This window comes from Aspergillus sydowii (genome assembly GCF_001890705.1).
Source record: "Aspergillus sydowii CBS 593.65 unplaced genomic scaffold ASPSYscaffold_19, whole genome shotgun sequence".
NCBI lineage: Eukaryota > Fungi > Ascomycota > Eurotiomycetes > Eurotiales > Aspergillaceae > Aspergillus > Aspergillus sydowii.
The window spans coordinates 84,799-111,344 of NW_024467877.1; the positions used below are offsets into that span (position 1 = coordinate 84,799).

The window sequence follows — 26,546 nt, forward strand, 5'->3', positions numbered from 1 at the left end:
GCTTCCATATGTGTTGGAACTCCGTGGCGGTTTCCGGCCCTTCTCGCCAAATCTTTGGATATGATTTCCATCCATTTAAGTTTCGCCCTTATTTATTTACACTATTTGCACGTCCAAGTCAGCGCTCAGCCGGTGTTATTCGTACTCTCTGGTCTCTGAGTCTTTGAGTCTGCTCGAAAATGCATGTCAACTACCGGTATGTATAGGTCTTAGCGGGCCTGAGCGAAATGCATGCAAAATTCAACTTTGTATCCAGTGCTTTAGTTGAAACATATTTAGCAAAAGGGTAGTATATAGACTACTTTGCTCCTCCACCTCACATCTAACCTGCTCTCCGCAAGAACTGTGGTATATACCTAGGATGACCGAAGGGATACCACGAGGTAGTTTTATAATTAACAGGAGAGAGAGACGATGTCAGTTATGTGGACTTGAGAGGCTCATTGCAAAAAGCGAAGGGTCAGCACAATTAACCATAGCATCTCGAACCATCTCAAGAGGCCCTAACCACCGTGTCGAAGTGGTCAAACCTCAAGATTTACTTCCCATTGGAGCGTTGCGTTTCTACTTTGCTGTAGAGCAACATCTGCCGTTCTCCCGGATTAGCACCCTCCAACTGGCCTGGATCTGGAACACTGCAATGCATAGTTCAGGCGCACTGGACTGCAGGAAGCTCTTGCGCAATTTGAAACCACTGCTAAACTGCATTGCTCGTGGTATATTGTTTGTGGAGCGGAATTGCTGTACTCTGGCATATACACCAGTACTTCGGAGCTGCTTTCTCTCAGCCGAGACTGCAATATCAGCCAGCCAGTTTCCAACCTCCACTAGACTAGCAGGCAATGGCGAGCGCTGTTCATTTTATCTCAACACATCAATCCCTTATCAGCGTCTAATGAGCTCACTACCGCTAATGGCCTTCTGTTCAGACTCTTGCCCATGCCCTATGGCTAAATCAGTGGATACTCGGATCGGTTTGTTAATGACGATTGGTTCTGGGATGAATTGCTGGCGACCAAAATACAGCAGTCCCCTGCCACGCTGTTACGGCTTCTACAAGACCGTGGGCTTGCTCGCTTTCCGTCCTCCATTAATATTATTTGACTTCAGTCTGGGCCGTTCCGCCACTTGTGCGGTAAGGATTCCGCTGCATACCAGGATAACTGTGACTGAAAGTTGTACGGAGCACACGAGGAGCAACTAAATTACAATGGGCCGTGGGTCTAGAAAACATCGAAACCCAATCTTCGGACTGCCCTGTGCGTGGGCCTCGAAGATGGGCTGCCATGCAGGCTGCAGCATTAGTCTGAAACCCGTTGACAAGCCAGACCATCGGTCTACCCGGCCTTTGGATGGATAGCCACGGCACGCAAGCCTATTTCCAGTTGTATAGAAATATGGGGTGTTTTGCTTCTTATCCGCCTCCCTCTTCGGCATTGGGAATAGCAGCCTGAGATTGAGGTTACGCGAAGTGCTACCAAGGACGTGCTACACTGGATGATCATGATACACTCTTATCTGTTATCAATCGCTCTGGAGCTTAGTACCCATGTATATAGGTAACGTCTGCTGGAAGCCGTTGCCGTCGCCCAGTCCGCGGGAAAAGAGATCTCACAAGGCACAGGCCTGGTCTTCGACGCATGCGCCGCAGCTGGCAGTGAGCTTAGTTATTGATGGTTTCCTCTCCCCCTGGCGTTTGACATCGCAAGGGGGCAAAAGATTGGTGGCACACTGCGCGGTCAGCACCCGATCTCGAAAGCCCCCTCCCTCCCTGCAATTTGCAGTCTCAGAAATGTCTCCTGCCGCCGACCTTCGCCTCAGCGTTCGGCATGTGCTGAACCACTCTTGGGGGCCAGTTTGGTCAAAAGCTTACATGATAATTGTCGCTCAGCCAGGGCCCAACCCCCAACGCTCTCAGGCTCGAACAGATATCTGCCCATTCATATCTTGTAGAATAACAACCAAGGCTGCCCACACGCCGTCGATGAGGCCGTATATGACGTCACAGTGGGACACAACGAATTATAACCGAGACGATGCTCCAGTTATCCCCGTCCTGGTCGACCATGGTTATTATCCACGCCCAAAGGTTGAGTTGCGACTTGCGAGCCCTAAAGGATAGCCAAATTTTCCTAGTTCTGGCAGGTGCCTTCCGAGCTGGCTTCCCAAAATGACTTGATAAGTTTTTGCCCAAACAGTAGGGCCCTGCTTAAGTAGTAGTAGTGCAGACTCTACAAATATCCTTGAGCGAGATACTTACTGCCCATTCCGTACGAGCATTCTATATCTAATACCTGCTGTACCTGGTTAGAAGACCTACAAGGCTAGAAGGCTACATTTAATTAACGATGTGGAGCACGCCTCAACTGGCTCAGTGCTGTGGCCCATGGGGTCTCTACTCTCAACTGTAGAAAGTGGGCGCGAATTGATTTTGAAACCATTCTTACTGGATTGCGAGTTGCGACTTTTAATCTCCTGTAACCCACTGCGAGTCTCTTTGTTCGCCCGGGTGTCCGGACGTCCCTGAAACTTGAGGACCCAACTTAATGGCTGAGTGATGATTGGCCATCATGCTGGTTCATTGGGTTGGAACCTCCAGCCTGGGTCGTGAGTCCGTGACCTCTGGGGGGCCGGCAAGTTTAGCCGGGTGCAGTGTTCTGACCAGGCGAAGTTGACACCACGTTACTAATCGATGGCCTCTTAACTATGATAATCGACCTGGAACTTAAATAGTGAACGCGGCGACAAGGTTCATCTCAGCGCAGGAGGCACACCGAATATTTCTCTAAAATTGCAGAAGTCCCGTTCGACGTTTTATTAAGAATAAACATGTTTTACATTGCCCATCTATGATGCGTAAGTGAAGAGGAAAGTTTTCTGCCAGTGCTCCCATGCGTCCCGAGCAGAGCCCCCATTGACCAGCCAAGAGTGTCATCAAAAGGGATAAGTAACATTAACAGAAGAACGGGTCGCCGGTCATAGATGAAGCCATAAACAATAACACGAGGGGGGGAAAAAAAGAAGAAAACGAGAATATGAAGGTTCTATACAAAATTGGTACCGTGGCGCCAAACGACTGCCTCCATTGACCAACAACCCGTTATTAAAGCGGACTAACAGAGGGAATACACCATTTTCCAAAGATGCACATGGAGGGAGGAATAGCTACTAAAACAAAGGGCGAAGAGGTAGAAGTTTCAAGGCAGAGCAAGAGCGGTAGCCCCCCTGCTTAGAAAACTCAGGCGGACCTTACTAGTCTCGGCGAGGTTAGAGGTGCCGGGTGATGCGATTAGAACGGAGGAGTGACCATGTCCTGAGGGGTGGCCCTTTCGGTCTGCTCCATAACCTCTTCGCCAGCAATCTCCAGGGAGACAGCAAGTCCAAGTTTGGCGGCTTGCTATAATTCAATATATGTTAGTATCTGATGACTCCCTAGGTGTGGCTGAGGGGTTTTTAACTTACCTTGGCCTGGTCAATTTCGCCGGCGAATGTGAGAGCAATGGGCATCGCTATCCGCTTCTCAAGGAGACAGCTGACCTTACCGGCGCTGTCGACCTGTGCACGGAAGGTCGAAGCCCGGAAGTCGTACTTGGCGCCGATAGCAGTGGTGCCGTCCTTGCTAGGTCCACCCATCATCATTGCAGCTGCATTAGGAGCGAACTGGAGGTTCATATCGACACCTGCCTCAACCCGCTCAGAAATCTTCTTCCAGTAAGAGGCACTGAAGACGCCCTGGGCCTGTAGCTGGGCACTGGCAATCCAATCGTCGCTCTTGTACCGGGCAGAGTAAGAGACAGCGGATTCCGGGCGAGTGTTCAAGCCCTGTCGTTGCCAGATTGTTTCGAAACCGAGAGCCAACTTGGGGGTAATAGACTGGAGGTAGCTTCCAACAAAGATACCGGTAAGACCACCATCTAAGCACGATGGATTGAAAGCCTTGAGGGAGAGCGAGAAGTCATCGCCAGTGTAGTCATTGTCAAGCTGAATGAGGCCTTGCTCAGCTCCAGGCATGATCTGAACGTTGGTCTTCGTGACCAGCTTGGGGGTCCACCTGTAATTGTAAAGAGCGGCGAGGCCACCGTCGCTTCCAAAGTTACCCTGCATGAAAACCTGTCACAGAAACCATCCGTTAGCATTGGCTTGACGCAAGCCTATCTAGACGCCATTATTGCTTACATTTTGGGATCCGTACATGGCGGAGAACGCGTACGGGGCCATGTTTCCTGAGCCGCCCATTGAGAAAGCATGCGACACACGGAACAGGGGAGCCATGCTGAACATCTTCGTCAAGTCCGCACGGAGGCCGGAGAACATAAAGTTAGAGAGCAGTACGTCCTTTTGCACCTCCCTGCCAACATTCTCCACCGTTCCTGGGTTGGGTAGGCCGAGGGCTGCCCTGCGGTCGGAGAATGAGATGTATGCATCTTTGAGGGCAGCGGCGACGGTATTGTCCGTCAGGAACGCGGGCGGTGCTAGATAGTCGGCCATTGTAGCTTATATGTAGTAGGTGAAGATTTTGAATCGAAGATAAAACCAAGGGAACCAGAATTGGCCGTTACGTTGTCGTGAATGCGGCCGGTGTCGGTGGAAGATAGGGAATAAGAGAATTTCAGGTTAGCTCCGGGATTGAGCCTGGGGCGTGTGAGTTATGCTAAATGACCTCAAGTGAGCTGGTTAAGTCAGGCCTGGTCGGTCGGGGGAGGTAGGGCGGCAAAAAAGAGACACCGCAGCGGCAGGATAATGGCTGGTGATGTTAATGTCTCCGAAGGGCAGCTTGAGGAGTCGCAGTTCAGCCTTGAAAAAAAGTCACCTGTTGTTTGAGACCGCGTCTTTGGTTTCTCTGCGCCGCCTCGGACTCTCCCGGGACGGGATCTTCTGTTTGGCCGAGATCCATGATGATATAATGGGGATACTACCAAGTTACTGGGGAGCCATCGTGATTTGTTTTATTGACGTGCGATTGTTCCTGAATTCTTCTTTCCCTTTCCTTTATTTTCACGGCTATGTTTAGCTGTTTTTTTGGCCTTTCGGAACTTGACATTCTCACTTCCTGAGCTACCTAGCAGTTGGACTGCGGCACCTGCATTTGCCTGTTACTTATACCGCTACTAGCTTCCAAGTTATCAGCACCTTAGCTCTTTAAGTTCCTTTCTCACGCCCCGCCATTTCGGCTTAGCAACATTTTATTTTTTTAATCTTTTTTGTCTTGGTTTAGCTACTCGGGACGGCTCATCATTGACACTTTCCTGGTAGATAGGGAGGTATTGCTATCGCTTCTTTCTAAGCAGTTTACGCTCTGTCTTGTGTAACTGGGCACCCGACACTGTCATGGATACTCTCTTGTAAGCTCCCGATCCCATCTCTGTTACGCGATTCACTTATCCCTTCGTTTGCAAAGAAGGTAGATGCTTTGCGATCTGACTTGGACTAGAACAGCGGAGATTGTCGTGAACTCCCCACGGTTTCGACGGAAGTCGTCAACGTTTGTCGATGCTATCCATGACTTACCTGAAAAGGCCGATCTTGCCCCAGCTCAGCTATATAGCACTGAGTCTGGTAGGCTTTTTCACTCGGGCCGGATTGTCATTATTACTGTAGGCCTTCCCGCGAGAGGCAAGACGTGCGTTCAATCATGTAAATCTAATTTTGCTCGAAATTCCCGAGACTGACTGTTACTTAGCCATATGTCTGTAGCGATGGCGCGGTACCTTCGATGGTAAGTTAGGTCGAACAGGTTTCCAGACTTTGCCGAGTCCCCCTAATCGCATCGTAGGCTAGGTGTCAAAACCAGGATATTCCATCTAGGAGACTACCGACGAGCTACTATTCCCCACGGGGAAGACATCCCGGATGATTATTTCTTCGTAAATGGTATGTATATCCCAATTCTCAGAATACTATCTTGTATCTTTTTCTCTTCACACTCGTGAGCCAACGTTCCTGTTTGCTAATTACCGTTAGCATCGGCATCGTCAGTTCTTCTTAGGCAGAAAATAGTTAAAAGATGTCGTGAGGATATATATCAGTTTCTGAACGAGGAAAATGGCCAGATTGCCATCTACGACGCTGTGAACCCGTCAGCCGCTGGCCGGAGATCTCTCGCAAATGAATTTGCCAAACATGATATCGAGGTTGGTCAAACATCCCTGACCTGAAGATATGTGATACTCACCACTGTATTCAGACATTATTCATCGAGTCTTGGTGCGATGACTATCGCATCATTGAGGAGAATGTCCGCAGGGTCAAGATATCCTCACCAGATGTTAGTACAGTTTTCTGGGCTTCTGTGGGCTCTATGGAATACTGACTGTCAGCAGTATGTGGGCTGGACATCTGAGGATGCTGTCAAGCACTATCTGGCTCGGATATCCGCTCGAATTCCTCAGTTCCATACCATGGAAGAAAAAGATCTCAACTATATCAAGGTGCATCATTCTTTCTTTAAATAGTGCGAGAACTGACTAACTTGTGTGAAAAGATGATAAATGCGGGGGAGAGACTGATTGTTAACAACAAAAGTTTTGGTTACCTGTCAAATCGGATAGTGTTTTATCTTCTCAATCTTCATATTAAGACGAGACGCACATACTTTGCCCGGGTAGGTGACACTTCAGAGATACCGTGAATGAGCAGCGGCTGATGATCTGGATTGTGGTAGGCTGGTGTCTCGGTGGATGCTAATTCCTATAAGGCGGATGGCCCTCTGTCCGAAAAGGGGCAGGATTACGCTAGAAAAATGACCGAAACTTTGCTGAATGACAGACAATCCGAAAAGCAGGCAATCATTGATCAAGGAGAGACCGACTATGAGCTCAAGCCTTTGACAGTTTGGACTTCCACAAGGCACCGAACAGTCGAGACTGCAAAGGATTTGCATGAAAAAGGGTATAAAGTTCGGCAGAGATCTCAGCTGAGCCAGCTGAATCCCGGGGTTTGTGAATTGAAGTCTGAGAGACGAATTCGGGAAGAATACCCAGATGAAGTGGCTAAGCATGAGCTTGACCCTTATCACCATAGATATCCCCGGGCAGAGGTGCGACTACTGACCTCCCACTTTCTCTCCCCTTGTTACTAACTAATTATAGTCATACCATGACCTTGCCGTGCGACTTGAACCCATAATTTTGGAACTTGAAAGGGAACAGAATGACCTGCTAATCATTGCCCATGAGAGCGTGCTTAGGGTTCTTTATGGTTACCTCATGGCGTGCAATGCCGCGGATATTCCATTCTTAGAATTCCCCCGCGACGAAATAATAGAAGTAAGTTTTTGTATTATAATATCGTGCGCGATCTAAATTGACTGAAACTCCTCTAGATAATCCCCGAGAGTTACCAAAACGAGGCCCGCAGGATCAAGATTCCCGATCTGCCCATTGAGATCATTCCTGGGTCACCCCAAGACATCGAGATCCCGGTCCCTCCTAGTGGTGTTAATACCCCTTCAGTCCAAGGTATTGGGTCTCCAAATGACGGCGTATCGACGCCGCAAGGTGGTATACGGACCCCTCGCGAGCCTGAGAGGATTTCACAGCAGCATGTGGAAGATGTTGTCTGAATTCAAGGGCGGTTCTTCGGCGTGCGGTATGCGGCATATTTGATAGATAATGGGTCGATTATTGGCTGGAAATAGCGGTCGGGCTATCCCCCATGTAGTGTAGAAACGAATACAATAGTATCTCCTTGTTGAATCTCGTACTTCTCCTCGCCCTCCAGTTCCCAATCGGCATCGTTGATAAGTACAAGGATCCCCGGCCGCCTGTTGTGAGTCAGCTATATTGCCGCATCCATTCATTCATAATCACATACACGTTATCCTCTAGTACAAAGAGTTCCTTTCTTTGGTCCTTCATCAAGTTATCGACCAAGTACTGGAGGAGAAAGGATATGTTTGGTGGGCTGCCATCACTTAATCGAGCTGGCAAGGTCACATTATGTTTGCGCTCATTGTCAAAAAGAATCTCCAGGCCGCCCCTGCGCATTGAGAAATCAGTTTATTATTTATTATCGTTCGAGATTCCTTAAAAGTAGAATACGTACGTGAATTCTACTGTAAATGCTATCGAGTTGGGGTCGTTTTGTGCCATTGCAGTTAGTTATTAACCTTATTTGACAAAATAACGTGATAATGGCAAAAATGTGTATGAGAAGTAGTAGTAGTAGTGTCTCAACTGGTATCGTCGAGGGGTAAAAGACCAAAAAGCGGAGGGTGGGCTTTTGGGCTCTTGCCTGCCTCTTGGCTGTTATCGATAAGCCACAAAAAAGTCGACCGTTTCTCCGGCGGACCTCCTTGGGCATTATTACTCCGATTGCTGGAGCCAACCCAATATTCTTCCAGTTGTTCACTTATCTTCCTAGGTAATCCTAATAACCCACTTGGAAGACCAAAAACCCTCCTCCGTCGACTCTATGGTCTCCATCACCACCGAATACATTAGCGTCGGCGGGAATAGGCACCCCGCCGCCGCGGACTGGGATGTTCAGTCCGGCATCCTAGCCTACGGTGCAGATAATAATGTAGCCTTGTGGGATCCCCTGGTATGTGGACTCAGAAAGCTGGCGCCTTTTTTTTTTCTTTTGGTCCCCGTTTTTAACATAACGCTCTATATGCATGCAGGAAGAATCACATCGTGGTGTCTATTCGCTTCTCGTTGGCCATACGGACAAGGTCAGCGTCGTCAGATTTTACACATGTCCCAAGACAGGAACGAAGCTCCTCATAACCGGCTCTGTCGATTGTACCGTGCGCTTATGGAGAGCCGAACCAACTGATCACAGGCAATTTGCTCATGCGCTTGCTTTGACAGAGCATACCGGCTCAGTCAATGCCATCTCTATAAACGAAAGCCTTGACATTATCGCAACGGGAGGAGCTGATGGAACCGTCAAGATATGGAGGATACATGCCGGAGACTCTGTGGGAGGCGAGCTGTTGGAGAGTATACCGATGAAGCCACATTATTTCCCGCTGGCGCTGGCACTAGCCCCGCTTCCGACAGAAACACAAGACAGGCCAGCGGCACTGGCGGTTGCTGGCACCACCAATATCGTTCAAATATACGCTGCTGCAGATACCGTTGTGACGCCACATTTCAAGGTATCTGCTACACTTTCCGGCCATGAGGCCTGGGTGCGTTCGCTTTCTTTCACTGCGGACATGCAGAGCAAGACAGGGGACCTTTTGCTTGCTTCCGCAAGCCAAGACAAGTATGTTAGACTATGGAGACTCAACCGTGGAGAGGCTGCTGTTGCGGGACAGGACGAAGACCCTGTTCTGGGTGGACTTGAGCCGACATTGTCCAACAAAGCCCATCAGTTCGAAGCGGCAGGCTCCAAATATTCCATGACATTCGAGGCTCTCTTATTCGGTAATGAAGATTGGATATATACTACTGCATGGAATCCGAACCCCGAGCGCCAGCAACTTCTTACTGCATCCGCGGACAATACTCTGACTATCTGGGAGCAGGATCCAGTCTCGGGAGTATGGCTCTCTGCAGAACGAATGGGAGAACTTAGTGTACAAAAAGGCTCTACTACAGCAACTGGCAGTACTGGGGGCTTTTGGATTGGCCTCTGGTCACCGGACGGTAAACAGGTTGTCAGCCTTGGGCGTACGGGTAGCTGGAGGGCATGGGTGCATGATGCTGAAGCTGATATCTGGGTCCAGACTCTAGGCATCACCGGACATGTGCGATCCGCGAATGGAATCCAATGGGAGCCTTCTGGAGGGTATCTTCTATCGACAAGCGCGGACCAAACAACCAGACTCCATGCACAATGGCTGCGCGATGGAAAAAAGTCGTGGCACGAATTCTCACGGCCCCAAATCCATGGTTATGATTTAAATTGCGTTGATACACTGGGACCGCAACGTTTCGTATCAGGTGCCGAAGAAAAGCTTTTACGAGTATTCAACGAACCCCGACCTATTGCCCAATTGCTCGAAAATCTTTCTGGGCTCGCACAGAATGAAGAGGGCGAACTTCCAGACACTGCGCAGATTCCGGTACTGGGTTTGTCCAATCAAGCTGTGGGGGAGGAAGCCCCTGTGGAATCTGATACGGTCGAGACCGAGGGTGCAGGACAAGCGCATACGTACCAAACGATACTATCGAATTCGACCCGTCCCCCCCTCGAGGACCAGCTGTCTCGTTACACCTTGTGGCCCGAGCACGAAAAGCTTTACGGCCATGGATACGAGATATCCGCCGTGGCTGTGAGCCACGACCGCACTGTCATCGCTACTGCGTGCAAGGCTAGCTCAATAGATCATGCAGTGGTACGCCTGTACGACACGGACGATTGGCACGAAATTCGTCCATCACTTGCAGCGCATACTTTGACCATCACAAGCCTCTCTTTTTCATCTGATGATCGGTACTTACTCAGCGTTGGACGAGATCGCCAGTGGGCTGTTTATCGTCGAAGTGAATCAGAGCCCTCAGCTTTTGCGCTCATGACATCCAACCCGAAGGGCCATTCGCGCATGATCCTTGATGCAGACTGGGCCCCTGCATTAGAATCTCAACCTTCGATCTTTGCTACGGCGGGTCGAGACAAGTCGATCAAACTATGGCAAATAACGGGTGGGTCAGTCGAGTGTAGGGCTACAATTCCTGCGAGGAGCTCAGTCACTGCCGTCTCATTCTCCCCACACGCGTATAATGGGTTGCTCTTCCTTGCAGTGGGAGAGGATGACGGGAAACTCTCGATTCATCAAATCAACGTGGACAGTCTAGAAGCGAGCCCGCTAGTGAGTTTTGATAGGCACCACTCACCGTCGAAAACCATCACGGAGCTATCATGGCGTCCTCTCTCATATCTGAGTGAGACGGGAGAAGGGAAAAACTTAGAACTTGCTGTTGCAAGCGAAGACACTTCAATACGTATATACAGCATCTCAAGCTTGATGCCCGAGCCATAATTATGATTTATACGCAAATATCACCTAAAACAAAACGTGGGCCTGAATCCGACTCATGATGTTGAACTCCTGTACCAAGGTTGAAACACCAACCCAAATAAGTAATTTTCTTTGGGAAATGAACCCGTATCCAAAAATTGACTGCCGGATGTTGAAAGAAATTTCATGTAAGGTTGATGACGAACGTTGAAATGTTGAAACTCCAGGTCTAAAAAGCGGATACTTTGAAGATCCCTCGCATACTTTGCCATGCCACATGGTTGAAAAAAGGTCTTTGAAAGGCCGTGAAAACTGAAACTTCGAAGAACCCTAGAGGTTAGAACAATAGAGGAAGAAATGCACCTAGATTATGCCTCCTATCTCTTATCATACTTCTCATAACCATAGCCCCCGATTCCCCCAGACTCGTAAGTTTTCGCTTGGTTACCGCGCCCATTTCGCGGTCCCCTAGCCTGTAAATCTTCCTTCAACCACTTGAGGACAATCTCCCCTAGCTGGCTATTCTCCGATGTCGCAGGAGCTTCGTTTTTAAATTTCTCGATAGGACCCCATTGCCTGACGTTTCCTAGATGCATATGCACCAAATGTGTCGGCCAATGCGCCAGATTATCCAGAATATGAGTCGCATAGACAATCGTGCACGGTCTCGTCTCCGTCTCCCTCTTCAAGAACGAAAGGAAGTTGCTTCGCGACAACAGGTCAAGATCAACAGTAATCTCGTCGAGGAGGAGAACTTGCCATGGTCGTAGGAGACCCATGGCTAATTGGACGCGACGGCGCTCTCCATCTGAAACTGCATGCATGCGCCATCGCAGATCAATGTCAAGAATATCGACAAGTTCATCGCGTCGTTCTGGATAGGCGTTGCCGCCGACGGATGCAAGGAGTGTAGGTACGTCGATGTCGGTCCGGACAATGCTGTTAAGGACCCATTCGACGCCGAGGTAGGTGACGCCCTCGAGGCCTTCCTTGAAGGGATCTTTGTTCGCGATTGCGATTGTGTTGCTGGGAGCTAGGCGTTTACCTGAAACTAATCGCAGGAGGGTGGTTTTGCCGGCACCATTAGCTAGAATGTGGTTATTAGCAGGGCTTCACTGCATATTCAGGCTCATATGGTATTATGTACCTCCAATTAGCAATGTACGACTCCCCGCCGGTAAATCTAGACCGACTTCTGTCAACCCGGGCGAGCCATCTTGGAACTTGTAAGTTAAATTCTGTACGTGGATGTCTGGAGAGTCGGACATGGCGGGAGAGAAGCTAACTGGGGCGACAGAAGAGCTTGAGGGGCACTATTAGGACGTAACTGATAGTATATAGGCAAATTCAACGTAATGACTCACCTTGTTTTCATCTAAAAGCACGCAATGTAACTCTTACTAGCGAATTGATAAGGCGGGGTGCTGAGCTAAGGATGTAGTCACTTTTTTTCTAACTACCCTCTTCTTTTATCCTTATCGCCGCACCCTGTTCCAGAGTCCAGACTGCCTGAATGATAAAATTATAGCCTTAATGGGATGCTCGGCATGACGATCAATATTGTCCAGTTTCTCTTATGCGCAAATTCCTTTCCTCCTTATTCTCGCCCCGACGCGTTTCGGCAATGCGGCCTCTCGTAGCTGTTGTGGGTGCCACGGGCACAGGCAAGTCCAAGGTGAGTTGGCTTTCTGTTTTCTCCTCTTCCTGTTTCTCTCTCTCTCTCTTTGTTTCACAAGTGCGCGCAGTGGATGCTGACAAACACAGATAGCTTGCAGTTGATATTGCTTCTCGGTTCAATGGCGAAATCATCAATGGGGACGCGATGCAGATGTATCGTGGCCTCCCTATAATCACGAATCAGATACCCCCCGAAGAATGCAATGGCATACCGCATCATTTAATCGGGTGTATAGACTTGGAGGAGAACCCTTGGCGAATATCGATGTTCCGAAAAGAGTGTTTACGCCTCATAGATGATATTCATGCGCGAGGGAAATTGCCAGTTCTAGTCGGCGGTACCCACTACTATACACAATCTGTGCTGTTTCAGGATCAGCTGGTGGCTAAGGAGTCAGACTCGTCAGAAGAAGAGGTTGATTCCTACCCAGCAGAGGATGTTGACTCAGCGGTCAAGTGGCCCATTCTTGATGCCGAGCCGGAGCTGGTTTTGCAGAAATTACGCGAGGTTGATCCCATAATGGCGGAACGATGGCATCCAAAAGATACACGCAAGATCCGTCGATCATTGGAAATATATTTCCAGACGGGAAAGCCAGCATCGCAGGTGTATGCCGAGCAACGGCAGCCGAAACAAGCGACAGCAAGAAAAGATGATCCTGCTGCCGGTGCAGGACAATTACGCTTTAACACGATGATATTCTGGGTGCACTCTGAAAAGTCCGCACTGCAAGAGAGGTTGTTTAGGCGTGTAGATGCCATGGTCGACCAGGGATTATTGTCTGAGGCAAGCCGTATGAGAGATTACATCCAGGAGAATGAGGCCCAAGGCATCGTTGTGGACCAGACCCGGGGAGTCTGGATATCTATCGGATTCAAAGAACTGGCGTCTTATTTTGATGCTTTCAAAGACAGCTCTAAGACAGAGAAAGAAGTAGAGAGCATAAGGCAGTCATGTATCGAGTCAGTCAAGATTGCAACCCGTCAGTACGCCACGTCTCAAATCAAGTGGATTCGCAACAAGCTTTGGAATGGGCTTGCGGAGGTGGGCATGACCAGTCGTCTCTATATTTTGGACAGCACGAATGTCGAAGACTGGACAACGAGCATCACGGAACCATCAGAGCGCCTTGTGGAAGCTCTCCTAAAGGACGGGCCTTTACCGGACCCTAAATCACTCTCAGAGTTGGCAAGGACAACTCTAGACGCAAAGGAGACACAACCGCTACCATCTAACCAGGGTGCGACAAAGTGTATTACTTGCGATATATGCCGTAAGACAATGACAAACGAGGAGCAGTGGAAAGTACATATGCACAGCAGCGCCCATAAAAAGGTTCTGAAGAGTTTGGCAAGGAAGAAAGAGCGAAGTGCATATTTACAGAGACAACAAGAGAGTCTGGAGAACACTCAACAGCATATCCAGGATAGCACCAAGGAGCTGGACTCACAAACACTGCGAAAAGAAGTTGTTGAATAATATAAATATATATAATTCAATCAATGATGTATATTGCCAGGGCCCCCAAGTAAATCTAACCACGGGCATGCTCCATCTTAGCGGTAGAGGTGGCGAGAGCTTCTACTCATCGTGCAAGTTGATCAGCCAAGCAAGCTAGCACCTTACGGATATAATAAGTCGCAGGTTGGGAGTTGGCTGACCGATCGTGGTAACTGTAGTAGCATAACCGGCTCGATTGGCGCGGAGATAGTCTGGACGGGCCAAGTAAGTAGGAGGCGGCCGAAGGGGAAGACAGCTTTGTCAAACAGCCGAATATGGGCAGCGATCTTGATAATAATGAATAGACGCTAACCGATGCTGCGGCCTGTAGAGAGCTTGGCTACCCACGATAGATAAGACCAGATTTTAGAAAGATGTAAAGTGAGGTCATGTTGTTGACCTCCAAGACAGAAAGTCCTGTGAAAGGATGTCGCCGGTACCGCTCTCTTCAACCTGGAATACCTCAATGACAGAAGATTTCTCCTGTTTTCGGAGCCTCCATGTTCCTCCTTCCTGGACAGTGGATTTGAGCCCTAGGAGATGAAAATGTTAGGTGTATGATTAAATTGAATGCAAGACGGGAAAGACAACATACATTCCAGGAACGATGCGGCGAAGTTGATACAGATGTTGCCGTCCCATGTCCCACGGCCTGATTTTTTCACTTTGCTCGGAATGCTGGCTGTCTCGAGATCGTCCAAGCGACGTACGATTCCATCTTGATCGCGGAACCCAACGATGATCTTGGGCACGCCGAGGAGAAAAGATTGCGCCCAGAATTTTAGGAGTTTCCGCTCGAATTTGACCATGTCTCTGTCATTTCTGATCTCGGCAGATGTCTTGAGTTCCACCCAATTGATGGGGTCTTCCTTGCGTTCTGGTTTATTGTCCCAAACTGTCAAACGGTACAAGGATGCAGTTAGAGACACATTCGTCATGAGACTTTCGGAGAACCGGAAATAGCATACTGGCATCGACTTCGCCGCCGAGGACGAGTTTCGCACGCCCAATTCCGGTGCGTGCAATTGAGCAATACTGCGCATTGTTATTCACGACAAGGTCTTCGCGGCCCTCAATTTCCTCTCTGGTTGCCGCGTCCCAGGTCTTATCGAGAACAGATATAGTCTCAAATTTATAGCCTATATGCGGGTCATTAAAACAAACAACACTGCCGTTAGGAAGAGAAATGGTCACGAACCCCAGTACGCCATTAAGTCTTGGGAAGCCATCCCTGGTGGCATTCTTTGTCTTTGTTGGATTTGCTTCTGCTCGTTTTTGTATGCATTGTTCTCCTCAATGAATCTTCGAAGAGGAACACACAGTTAAGTCTCAGCCACTTTCTCTATGAAAAATCAGAGCATACGCACATAGTTCCCTAGCAGAGCAAGTCAGATAACGACTGGAACCTTGAGTTCCACAGGGTACAGCTTACCTGAAAACACGTTGCATTCATCTCAAATCTACGCGCATAGCATTAGCCAAAAAGTTAGTTAATAGGTTTTACATACGCACCCATTCATATTATCGAATGGCGCAGTGAGAATCTATTTGATCATACTTTCAGTTACAGACCAGGCCTTCAAGTGATAGGAGTCGTGGTGTATAACTTACCTTGGTCATCATTCCCCGCCAAGTGATGATGTCGGCTTCGCATTTCTTCCCAGACTCTTTTTCCAGAGCGGCAACAGTGTCTAGAAGAGCATCAAGGTGCTCATCGGCCGCATCGTCTAGCTTCTGGAAGGTTTCAAAGCCGCGGTTTAGATCCGCTGGCAGTTGCGGCGGGTAGTAATACCGCAGGGACGAGTCTCCAAGATGATAACTATGTTGGTCATCATAGGAGAAGCAAGCAATTTCCTGGAGTTTTAAATTAATAAATATTTTGGAATATCAAGGACGACTATTAGATGCCCATAGTACGTACCTTAGGCCGTCGAATGGCCGCACTGGACCCATAGAAGCGGCCGATGGGCTGGATGTCGAAAGTATTTCGATTCATCTTCTTGACTATGAGTTCTCCGATTAATCAAATAAAGAGCGTGTCACCCAGCGAAGCCTTTTGTTAGCGCATATGTAACCAAGGGGTTGGACGGGAAAGGCTTCTCGGTGTTTGTATTAATCTTAGCGGGCTAGAAAGATCCGCATCATGCAGTCAGTCCGTCGTCCCTCCGGAGTCCAGTCTGCGCCCCCACCAAAAAAGCTGTCCAGCGCAACAACTTTCTCCTACTCAAGAACCATTTCTGCCGCGCTGCAACCGACCTTCGCCTTTTAAATTTTCTATTTCTCATTTGCTGTCTACACCAGAACAGAAGCCTCCCGCACATACTCGATTGCCGCTGCGGTGGCTACTAAAACACAATGACCTCACGAATTGACAAGACTATTGCTCGACAACGAGAGAAGTAAGATTTCCCCCCACCTACGACCTTGGTGAACTGTCATAGGAGGTGTGTTTCTTTTTTGGAGAAGCTAACTTGCGTCTGGCCTTTTTCTCCAGGATTGCCTCCGGAGCATACTATGAGGCTCACCAACAATTACGAGTTATCGCTGCGCGGTACGTTAAACAGAGCAATTATGATGCGGCGGCGGAGATATTGGCTGGTGGAGCCACTGCTCTCCTCCGAGCTGGCTCGCAGCAGGGGGCTTCAGCTAGTGGAGGAGATCTAGCTATCATGCTTGTGGTCGAGGTATATGTCAAAGCAGGCTGGGAGCTTGTTGGGGGCGACGACGACGTGGAGGGCCGCGTTCGGAAGAGTGAGTTGGATGGGATTTTCGCTACTACTATCGTCCAGAGCACCCACGACTAATAATCTATGGTTTGTAGAGCGCTTGATCGAACTCCTGCGTGAATTCCCGTCCGAGGAACCTACAAGGAAGAGGTTTATTCAGGAAATAATTGGCTGGAGCGGCCGATTCGGACCGGTGGAACGAGGGGACCCGGAGCTACATCATGCTGCTGGAACTGTGTACGCGGAAGGTACGGCTGCATACCGACAAAGGTGCATGGCAATATCTAACAACCAGTTCAGACCAGGAGCCCTATGAGGCCGAAAAGCATCTTGCTTTTGGTACCTCCGAATCGGCCGAGACACTGGCAAAACTCGAGTATGAGTGGTACACAAACGACGAGCCGCATACGGCGGGTATTTACACAACACGCGCTGTAATCCCATTCCTCTTGATTGGCAACCTGCGCAGTGCCAATAAAGCGTTCTTGATATTCACATCTCGCCTCAGCTCAGCGAACCCGAATCTTGGTGTTCAAGAAGTCAGCAGTGCGAGTTCCGACGCTCGAGTTTACCCTGCTCTCCCGTTGTTAAACTTCCTCAATTTGCTGCTGTTGTCGATTCAGCGAGGCACTGCAGATTTGTTCAAGCAACTAACTGCGCACTATGCTAGTCAAATCAGAGAGGCCGGATTCCTTGATGATGCACTCGCCCAAATTGGGGAGCAATATTTCGCGATCAACATTCCTAGACAAGGAAATCCGTTATTGGATATGATGGGGAGCATGTTGTTCGGCGGGGGCGGCCAGGATGGCGGCAGAAGACCACCACAGGGAAGGAATCAGCCAAGGAAGGTTGAAGCACCACCATCAAACATGGAACTTGATTAGATAGCTCCTGCCAAATTGACCGCAACAGCAGTGATTCTATCTCGTGATTTCGAAGGTCGATGTGTGCTGACAGGTACCGGTTGTCACTATGCACGGCTATCAATTTCAGTTTCATACATCCAATTGTCCTCCTCCAATGTAGCCACTTTGTTTGCGAGACTCTGGTGAACAAGATTTAGGATTTCTGCCAGGGTCAGTTTCATGGACAGCGGTCTCACTTCAGAAGTGCAGAGTAAGCAAACTCACCATGCGGTTCGCTGCTCATTTGTCTGTTTCGATTTCGGTACATCATCTCTACCAGGCCCGCTTCAATCTCTATACCCGCGGGGAGTTAGTACATTAGGATGAGGGCCCATATTAAAATATGAAGCCAACGCACTGTCTTTCTCGTCACCACTCATCTCACCTTGTCCTGTAGAGGTAGCCCCTGTGGCACCTGTGGGGTTTCCACCAGGGCCTCCTCCCGCCTCAATGCCTTCCATGTCGTCCCCGTCGTCACCCGTGATAGGCGGCAACACAGGAATTTCTAGCTTGTAGCTGCCATTTTTGTCCTTGACCACAATCTCATTATCATCCATAGAGCCGACAGCCACGGAAGAATTGGTTTCAGAGGCATTCAACTGCGCCACTTGGGAGGAAAGACCCGAAGACCCGTTACTTGGACCGGACGTGGAGACCGGGCGCCTGCTGAGGTGATTTTGGAAGAGGTTGCGGCGGACGGAGGTTGTTCCCATCGTGTACGATACTTTCAAGAACGAACGAGGATATTAAAGATATAATTGTTGGTTAAGAATAGGTGCATGAGCTAGGCCGTCGATTTCGGTCTAATTGGTTATTGTCATCAGGACGATATGGTCAATCTCAAATAACCGAGAGAATCAGCAAGTCAGTAAAGCAGCCCGAGCCTATTTATTAATAATGCCCAATACCACTGTTTCTGTGACATTCACATTGCGGTATCTGGAGCGTCAAATCAACGATAGACCGTAGCCATGCAAACGAAGCAAACATAGGCCGTGACCTAAAGCGGTAAAATAGCTACGCGTCGGGGCCGAATTTCGCGTCTCCCAACATCGTGACCTTGCTTTGCCACCTTCGACCATATCAACACCATTGCATTAGCAAAAATTTCCACCATGGTTCAAGCTGAATCCTCAGCTAGTGCTTCTCGCAATGCCCTAAAGGCTAATGTTTCTGGTGCCCCTCCGGACTATGAATTGCCCTGGTACGTGGCTCAAAAGAAGGTGCGAGAGTTTCGGAATTGACCATCCTGCTTTAGGGTCGAAAAGTACCGACCAGTATTTCTGGACGACGTTGTTGGTAATACAGAAACTGTTGAACGCTTAAAAATCATTGCCAAGGATGGAAACATGCCTCACGTTATCATCTCGGGGATGCCTGGTATTGGGAAAACGACCTCAGTTCTTTGTCTGGCGCGACAGTTGCTGGGAGATGCCTACAAGGAGGCTGTTTTGGAGTTGAACGCTAGCGATGAGAGAGGTATACTTGCATCCAATTGAAGAGGCACTCGGACTGATTGATTGAATCTTCCAGGTATCGATGTCGTGCGGAATCGTATCAAAGGATTTGCGCAAAAAAAGGTCACACTACCCCCGGGCCGCCACAAGCTTGTTATACTGGACGAAGCAGATAGGTTTGTATCCGCGAATATGTTTGGGTTCCGCGCTCATGAAATACTTTCAGTATGACGTCCGGTGCCCAACAAGCATTGCGAAGGACGATGGAAATATACTCCTCTACGACGCGATTCGCTTTTGCATGCAACCAGTCAAACAAAATTATTGAACCACTCCAATCCCGGTGTGCCATTCTCCGCTACGCTCGGTTGACCGATGCACAGATAGTGAAGCGACTGAAGCAGGTTTGTGATGCGGAAAAGGTAGAACACACGGAGGATGGACTGGCAGCGCTGGTATTCAGCGCTGAGGGTGATATGCGACAAGCTTTAAACAACCTGCAGAGTACCTGGTCCGGCTTTGGCCTGGTTAGTGGGGATAACGTGTTCCGCGTGGTTGACAGCCCTCATCCAATTAAGGTGCAAGCAATGATCAAAGCTTGCTGGGAGGGAAAGATAGATGCCGCTTTGGAAACGCTGAATGAGCTATGGTACTTACACCTCTCCTACACATCGGTTCAAGTGAGTTAATGTTGCGAATAGGGATCTGGGATACTCCTCCCACGACATTATAAGCACTATGTTCAAAGTGACGAAGACGATTCCAACCCTGTCCGAACATTCGAAATTAGAGTTCATCCGCGAGATTGGCTTTACGCATATGCGAATTTTGGATGGTGTGCAGTCACTTTTACAGCTGAGCGGATGTGTCTCAAAACTTTGCAAAATAAACATGAAACCGGAACTATTCGAGCCCCCAAAGTCATAAAGCGCGAGCGTCCTTGATGGCAAACCCTGCGGTGTTGAAGGAGTTGGGCGAACAACGTTAGTCTAATGAAGCAAATGTATTTTCTTACGTATTAATCTCAAGACTATGGATAGTCCGCTAAAGCCGTCTTTGTGCTTGCTCTTGACCTACTACAGCAACAGATAGGAACAAGGGCGAGTGAACACCATATATTGGTTAAATTAGTTCGTTACTGGCTATTTGGGCACTGACGCAGGAGAAGATGGCATCCTAGCACCAGCAGGAGGCTTGTTCTTGCTCTTGAAGTCATCACACATCTGCTCCATGGTCACCCACTCCACGCCCTCGTGTTTGTTGATATGTTCGATGATCCTAACCGGTCAGTACTGGCCACGCATAAGCCCAACATCCTCCGGAGAAAAGACTCACCTTTCATGCATGAGTAGAACATGCGGACGGCCAGAAACATCTGGATGAATGGTCATGGGAAATACGAACTCATCATACTCACGGTAGAAGTAATCGAAATGGTCCTAAGGAATCAGTTCCATCTTTCAACACAGGCAAATTGGTAGGTTAGAAACCAACCTTCCAGATATCCTCGACATCCCTCGGATTCACCCAGCCGTGACTATTTGGTGCCTTTTTGATAAACATCATGGGCGGCAAATCATCAATGTACCAGTTTCCCGGGATCTCCACCAACCCAGTTTCATTTCCCCTCTCCAACGGTTTCATCCACGTCTCCGGCTTCTTGTTATAGTCGATTTTCGTCCACTGATCTCCCGTCCGGAGCCAATACATTTGGCAGTCATGGTGCAGCATGGAATGATCATATTCGATTCCGTAATCGAGCAGCAACTCCGTCATCTCCTGGGACGTTTCCCACCAGGGTGCAACAGTGCCACGCGGTGGTTTTCCGCAAAAGTCAGTTAGCATGCGATAAGTCTTATCGAGAATAATCTTCTGTTGCTCAATTGTCATGTCTGTAGGGTTTTCGTGGCTGTACCCGTGTAGTCCGATCTCATGGCCTGCGTCTCGGATCCTGGCGCATTCCTCAGGGAATGTTTCGAGCGAATGGCCGGGGATGAACCAGGTCGCTTTGATATTGTATTTTTGGAAAAGTTTGAGGAGGCGTGGGGTACCGACGTGTCCAGCAAAGAGACCTTTTTTTCTCCGTTAGATCAACTGAACTTGTCGTATAAGAGACGTTACCGGTATGGCCGTTCATACCCCGACTAATATCACTGGCGCTGTCTTCGCCGCCATATGATCCCAACCAGCCAGAGACAGCGTCGATATCGACGCCGTAGGATACGAGTACTCGTTTCTTTCCCATGTTGCTCACTTTTTGTTGCTGATGATAACAGTGTTGGGGAAAGAAAATTGCACGATTTTCTGGGGACCGTTGGACCTCTTATACTGTGCAAGGGTGGGGTGAGCTTGGTTGAGGTGTTAAGTAAGGATGTTTAATCGGTTACGCAATGGCAGTTGGCCTCGGGAGTACGGAGTATAGGATCAGCCTTCAGATCCTATAATTCGGCGTATGTTCCGTGGCACTCGAAGCGCAGGTAACTTTCGGTGGAGTGGTGCTTCTCCGCAACTCTTATCGCAGCTCCGTCATGAGGGGTCGTGCTCATCGCATCTTGACGCCTTGCTCAGTAAAGTGGCATCCGATCAGTAAAGCGCTCATATATCTGGGAATATAGTAATCTGGTTGGTCTATTTAATACTGCCGGTAAGGTACATTTACTCATCACTAGTATACCGGGGCTGCCCTGGAATGTCGTTACCCCTCACGCCTCCAAATTACGGAGAAAGCGACAGGGCTCCATCAACCCGCGCCAGGAGTGGGGATACGCTCATAAATGGGGGACGAAAGGCCGCCGATGCTCAAGAACAAGTGGTTAACTCCGCCAAATATGCTCAATCACTGTAGCGGCACCCAATACCCTCTCCTCGTCCAGCTTTCTCCCAATCACTTGCATGTTGACTGGATGTCCATCCATGACTTTGGCATCGTAGATGTCCCAATTCCATTTATCAAGTTCATTCCTCGGTTGATAGTCCGATTGAACGACATCCTTCTCAGCCCTTACTTCGTCCACGGGGAAAGTGACAGCCGGGTAGTCAAGGAGGTTCCAGATCTTAGTATAACCTACCCAGCGCACGCTCCTGTGAGGCACCGCGGCATGTGGCAACGTGGGGCTCAGTAGCACATCAATATATTTCCCAGATGGTGATTGAGTTGTATTCCACTTGTCGAGATATTTCTTCTGCAAGTCCATTCTCTCTCGGTTGAGCTGCCAGTACTCGTAGACAGATATTGGCTTTCCTTTGTTCACCAGAGCTTCAACGTGCGGGATAAAGGGCTCTCCGGCGGAAGCAATATCGCGGCGCACATCCTCCCCTCCATCGACTGTATAGTAACGATCCATGAGGTTTATACAGTTTAGATGGTCAGATGTGTCCCAGATGACGAGTTCGTGGCCCTTTGCTTCGAGTTTGGCTGTAAGTTCTCGAATTGCTCGTTCGATGGGAGGGTGTACTCTGACCACGCCATCGTCGAGAATCAGGCCTATTACTAATGGTCGAGACTGCACATCCTGGAAGACGCCCTCATTCCATGGAAGCGGCGGGCATCTTGGATCTAGCTCCCACGGCCGGGAATCAGCAACGAGGCGACTTATGTAGCACAACGATGCGAGATCACGAGCCATAGGGCCCACGGACGAAGGGACATGTTCCTGTCCTTCCGTTGATACCGGAACTCCTCGGTATGGGAGCCTGCCACTCTATTCTTCTGATTAGATGACTTTGAAGGTGTTGTAACAAGATAATAAACGCACGCTAGGTTTGAACCCATACAAGCCCATGACGCTTTGCGGGATTCGAACACTGCCACCGATGTCTGTCCCAAGCCCTAGGATAGACCCGTGCAATGCAAGTAGCGTGGCCTCACCCCCTGTGGAACCACCGGGTGTAAGAGCAGCGTTTCGAGGGTTGACGGTTAGGCCCCAGAGAGGATTTTCTGTCTCAGCCCACTGAATACCGTCAGTTATACCGTTGCCTGTCCAAATTTAGAGAAAAAACAGACCATAATGCTTTGTGGTAGGTTGGTTTTAGCCAGAATAACAGCTCCCATTTTTCTCAACATCTGGATCAAGACGGCATCCTCCTGAGCAGGAGAAAACGACCGGCCAACATAGCCGATGGTGGAATCATAGCCTCTGACGTTGAATTGGTCCTTGACTGTAACCGGCACACCGTGAAGCGGACCCTTCACCTGGCCTGTCTCCTTGAACCCCTTATCCAGTTCTCGGGCTTGTATCAAGGCATCTTCAAATAATACCTCGGTAATACAGTTTGTCTGGAGTCGTGTCAATTGAGATTGCCGAGAGTAGATCACAGTATCTTTGACTTACAAGCTGATGAGCTACTGTAGCCCTATATCGAGTTAGTGCAGGCTCTTGAATTAGACAGACAGATAGATAGATCGATAACGCAACCCTGAATGAGCACTTACCTCTTTATGTACGCACGTGTAACTTGCTCTGCAGAAAAATGTCCTCTTTGGAGTTCCTCTACTAGGCCGGGAATGCTGTGGATGTCTGTTATTTCTTGGGCCAATGGGTCATCTTTGATGCAAGACCGATTTTGAACTGCATGAACCCGAGGTGGCCGGTTACTGATGTCGGAGACAATGTATGGTCTCAAAGCCTGGTCGCGAATAGCACGTTTCCTTGAGACAATCTGTTCCCATGGTTGAAGACTACCCATTTTGTATCAAATGCTAAATAGAAAGCAGTGTGGGGTGAGCGAGAGACTGGTACTTGAATTATTAAACACAAAACTCCAAGATCCTCATAACCATGTGCCCTCTAAGTGTTGCATGGGCCAACAAGCCGCTGATCGGACTAACACGGCGACTAGGCGAATGTTGGGGTCACATTCCCGGCAGCTGTCGTGGTTTCCGTCTAGAGTGGAGGTGGAGTAGCCGCTGTGATTGCCGAGTATCAGCTTGTGCTGAGGGGTAGCAAGATTTCGTTCGTACAACCTGCATAGCAGAAAGATAGGTAGGTGGTTGGCTAGGTGCTGTACGGGTGTTGGTTAGCTGTAGGCTTGTCAAAAGTGGCGGTGGTGGACAATAGCAAGACATCGCTGTGCAAGGCTCTGATAAGATACAACTCTTCTCATAATCCTCATATCTCCTGTAAACTGACAATTCATCCTTTATATATATTAATTGTTGGCTGGGATTACCGAGTATTCATATAATCATCCCGTCCTTTTAATCGCCAAGCCCAAGTAAAATCTCTATAATACAAATGCTGAAACAAGTTTCCCCATCCAGAGCCAACATGCCGTGAGTTCGTCAGTAAAATAACAAATAGCGAGTTCCTGATCCTTTCATACCCCAGGATGCGAGTTGATATCAATGCATGATACGCATCACCAAAACAAAATGTGATATAATTAAGAAGCAATAGTCGGTAACCTGAGGTAAATTGAATGGCTTGAAGCGAATATAGTAGTGAAATTAGTTCATGACCATCGTGATTGCCAGAATTTCCATCCCCGGAACGCCTTTTGGCCATCGCGTTTATAAATGCGCCAGAAATAAACAGGTACTCCGGCAATTATGAACGCTACTACAATAAGTGTTTGCAGTGGCTCAGAAATAACGGCGCGACTGAGTAAGAAAAGGCTGACACAGCAGAAGATAATAGGGGTTGAGATCCAGGTCTTATAGGGCCGTTCCAAGTGCGGCTCACGAACACGCAGCACGATTAAGCCTAGCACCGTGAGGAAGTAGAACGTATATCCTGCGACACCGTAGAAGGTAACAAGGGTGCTGAACTCCCCAACAATGATATATAACAATGTGAGTATGCTATTCAGCGCCATAGCATTGATGGGAGTATATCCGATCCAGGTTCCGTTGCCGAAAAGACGAGACACGATTTTGTTCACCCACGACTGGTGCTGAAGCCTGTTCATAGCATTGGAAGAGGAGCCTTGAGTCCAAAGATTCCCGAAAAATGTAGGAAGATAACCTTCTTTACCGGCAGCGTATACTAGACGTCCGCTGGTAAATATTGTCGCATTTAAAGCGCCGAAACAGCTGGCAGAAACGACCAGCGCGAAAATCAAGGCTCCTATACTTCCAAATACCTTATCACCAAACTGAACCGCAATGGTATTACTGGCTTCGATCGTGGATTGAGGAAGAACCAGGCAGTAGGAGATGTTGGCGAGCAGATAACAGACGATAACTAGAGGCATTGCAGTATGGATCACTCGCGGGAGATCACGATTCGGATTCTTGAATTCGCCCGTCACATAATTTGTCTGCAACTTATTAGTGGGATGTCCGAGGTGATATAGTTGATGAAACGTACGTTGTCCCAACCATCAAACGCCCAGAGACCTGCATATAGCGCCATTGCCCAGCCGGAAATATCCATGTTTGTGCCTTCAAACCAGCTCGTCTTCCATTCCTCGTTCGCCCTCCCTTTTGACGATAGGCCTGTAGCGGCAACAATAATCCCAATGATGGCAACTCCGATCAATGCCACGAATTTGAAGAACATAAAAAGGTCGCCAATCCGAGCAGCAAGTCGAGTAGAGAGACAATTTAAACAAGTCACCACAAAAAGACCCCCAAATGCCACTCCTTTGTTTACCCATGGATTGATCTGTTCGACCTCCGCACCCAGTATTGCTCGAACAACATATTCGCCAAATATGATTGAGATTATGGCTGCGCTGCCAGGCTTAAGCACCAAGACGGCGCACCAAGTGAAAAGAAAGCCTGCCAGCTCTCCGAATATCTTAGAGAGATAAGCCTGAGCGCCACCGTTCAGAGGAATAGCACCGCCTAGTTCAGCATAACTGGCCGCTCCGGTCCAAGCCAGTAGACCAGCAACAAGCCACGCAATAAGGGCAGCTCCAGGAGATCCAGCATTGGCATTTACTTGACTGGGAGATGAAAAGATCCCTGAGCCAATCACTAGTCCCACCACCAGGGAGAGACCATTGATATATGTCAATGTCTTGTTTCTTTCCAACGAGCCGTCGCTATGGCCGCTTTCTCCGTCAAGCGCAGACGGAGCCCCCAAGGGAGCGTAACCACCAGCAGTCTGGGACAAGGGAAACAGATTCCTTCCAAAATCGAATGCAGAAGAGACAGAGTATGACCGGCCAGATCGCGGCCGTGAAGACCCGATATTGGCATATTGGTTGGAGCTAGAAAGGGGGTCTTCGTCTTCTAGCGATAGCTTGCGCGAGGACGAAATGCCCGAGGGGGAGGATGTGCGGGAGAGCTCGAGACCGGATTCAGGAGAGGAAGAGGCGAGTGAAGCGAGTTCCAGCGAGTCCCTGGCGCCATGGTCAGACCGCAATTCAGAAGCCGAGAAAGTTATTCGGGACATGGCTTCCTTGGGAGCTGCGTAGTGTGTC

The 26,546-nt window shown here is 48.9% G+C and overlaps 11 protein-coding genes across 11 annotated transcripts; 5 read left to right on the forward strand and 6 right to left on the reverse strand.

Annotated features, from left to right (window-relative positions):
- The first annotated feature begins 218 nt into the window (after positions 1-218).
- Positions 219-1,467, forward strand: ASPSYDRAFT_573229 (uncharacterized protein). The gene has a single exon (XM_040849350.1). The coding sequence runs from the start codon at positions 362-364 to the stop codon at positions 1,202-1,204; it is 843 nt and encodes a 280-aa protein (XP_040696393.1). The 5' UTR covers positions 219-361; the 3' UTR covers positions 1,205-1,467.
- A 1,822-nt stretch (positions 1,468-3,289) lies between these two features.
- On the reverse strand, positions 3,290-4,488 carry tom40 (TOM complex pore protein TOM40; the record flags this gene model as incomplete). Its single annotated transcript, XM_040845502.1, has 3 exons — positions 3,290-3,397; positions 3,463-4,110; positions 4,177-4,488. The coding sequence occupies 3 exons, from the start codon at positions 4,486-4,488 to the stop codon at positions 3,290-3,292; spliced, it is 1,068 nt and encodes a 355-aa protein (XP_040696394.1).
- Positions 4,489-4,893: 405 nt separating this feature from the next.
- On the forward strand, positions 4,894-10,945 carry ASPSYDRAFT_82898 (Elongator subunit ELP2). Its single transcript, XM_040851179.1, has 13 exons — positions 4,894-5,342; positions 5,432-5,620; positions 5,681-5,716; positions 5,774-5,871; positions 5,977-6,131; positions 6,185-6,265; positions 6,318-6,428; positions 6,482-6,601; positions 6,662-7,036; positions 7,089-7,265; positions 7,322-7,499; positions 8,387-8,541; positions 8,621-10,945. Exons 1-13 carry the CDS (start codon positions 5,329-5,331, stop codon positions 10,928-10,930), a joined length of 3,999 nt encoding a protein of 1,332 aa, XP_040696395.1. The 5' UTR covers positions 4,894-5,328; the 3' UTR covers positions 10,931-10,945.
- Positions 10,946-11,286: 341 nt separating this feature from the next.
- ASPSYDRAFT_164296 (putative ABC transporter) lies at positions 11,287-12,177 on the reverse strand (the record flags this gene model as incomplete). Its single annotated transcript, XM_040843249.1, has 2 exons — positions 11,287-11,996; positions 12,057-12,177. 2 exons carry the CDS (start codon positions 12,175-12,177, stop codon positions 11,287-11,289), a joined length of 831 nt encoding a protein of 276 aa, XP_040696396.1.
- Positions 12,178-12,529: 352 nt separating this feature from the next.
- On the forward strand, positions 12,530-14,066 carry ASPSYDRAFT_73568 (tRNA dimethylallyltransferase; the record flags this gene model as incomplete). Its single annotated transcript, XM_040850716.1, has 2 exons — positions 12,530-12,584; positions 12,678-14,066. Exons 1-2 carry the CDS (start codon positions 12,534-12,536, stop codon positions 14,064-14,066), a joined length of 1,440 nt encoding a protein of 479 aa, XP_040696397.1. The 5' UTR covers positions 12,530-12,533.
- Positions 14,067-14,474: 408 nt separating this feature from the next.
- Positions 14,475-16,083, reverse strand: ASPSYDRAFT_164387 (DXO/RAI1 family decapping nuclease; the record flags this gene model as incomplete). The annotated part of the gene is made up of 9 exons (XM_040843256.1): positions 14,475-14,620; positions 14,683-14,982; positions 15,056-15,226; positions 15,286-15,352; positions 15,451-15,462; positions 15,520-15,547; positions 15,600-15,631; positions 15,699-15,941; positions 16,009-16,083. The coding sequence occupies 9 exons, from the start codon at positions 16,081-16,083 to the stop codon at positions 14,475-14,477; spliced, it is 1,074 nt and encodes a 357-aa protein (XP_040696398.1).
- Positions 16,084-16,442: 359 nt separating this feature from the next.
- ASPSYDRAFT_95397 (protein GET4) lies at positions 16,443-17,700 on the forward strand (the record flags this gene model as incomplete). The annotated part of the gene is made up of 4 exons (XM_040853114.1): positions 16,443-16,486; positions 16,582-16,838; positions 16,909-17,061; positions 17,114-17,700. The coding sequence occupies 4 exons, from the start codon at positions 16,443-16,445 to the stop codon at positions 17,698-17,700; spliced, it is 1,041 nt and encodes a 346-aa protein (XP_040696399.1).
- Positions 17,701-17,743: 43 nt separating this feature from the next.
- On the reverse strand, positions 17,744-18,655 carry ASPSYDRAFT_574763 (uncharacterized protein). Its single transcript, XM_040849376.1, has 4 exons — positions 18,630-18,655; positions 18,107-18,560; positions 17,947-18,015; positions 17,744-17,884 (listed from the first exon to the last, which is right to left on the reverse strand). Exons 2-4 carry the CDS (start codon positions 18,432-18,434, stop codon positions 17,787-17,789), a joined length of 495 nt encoding a protein of 164 aa, XP_040696400.1. The 5' UTR covers positions 18,435-18,560; positions 18,630-18,655; the 3' UTR covers positions 17,744-17,786.
- A 78-nt stretch (positions 18,656-18,733) lies between these two features.
- Positions 18,734-20,254, forward strand: ASPSYDRAFT_51712 (replication factor C subunit 4). The gene is made up of 5 exons (XM_040848343.1): positions 18,734-18,925; positions 18,980-19,200; positions 19,255-19,354; positions 19,405-19,827; positions 19,880-20,254. Exons 1-5 carry the CDS (start codon positions 18,837-18,839, stop codon positions 20,103-20,105), a joined length of 1,059 nt encoding a protein of 352 aa, XP_040696401.1. The 5' UTR covers positions 18,734-18,836; the 3' UTR covers positions 20,106-20,254.
- Positions 20,255-20,400: 146 nt separating this feature from the next.
- ASPSYDRAFT_51713 (polysaccharide deacetylase family protein) lies at positions 20,401-21,808 on the reverse strand. The gene is made up of 3 exons (XM_040848344.1): positions 21,318-21,808; positions 20,531-21,250; positions 20,401-20,463 (listed from the first exon to the last, which is right to left on the reverse strand). Exons 1-2 carry the CDS (start codon positions 21,421-21,423, stop codon positions 20,661-20,663), a joined length of 696 nt encoding a protein of 231 aa, XP_040696402.1. The 5' UTR covers positions 21,424-21,808; the 3' UTR covers positions 20,401-20,463; positions 20,531-20,660.
- A 183-nt stretch (positions 21,809-21,991) lies between these two features.
- ASPSYDRAFT_164053 (uncharacterized protein) lies at positions 21,992-26,518 on the reverse strand (the record flags this gene model as incomplete). Its single annotated transcript, XM_040843222.1, has 7 exons — positions 21,992-22,879; positions 22,934-23,128; positions 23,182-23,454; positions 23,510-23,531; positions 23,611-23,856; positions 24,637-25,442; positions 25,487-26,518. 7 exons carry the CDS (start codon positions 26,516-26,518, stop codon positions 21,992-21,994), a joined length of 3,462 nt encoding a protein of 1,153 aa, XP_040696403.1.
- Between the last annotated feature and the right edge of the window lie 28 nt (positions 26,519-26,546).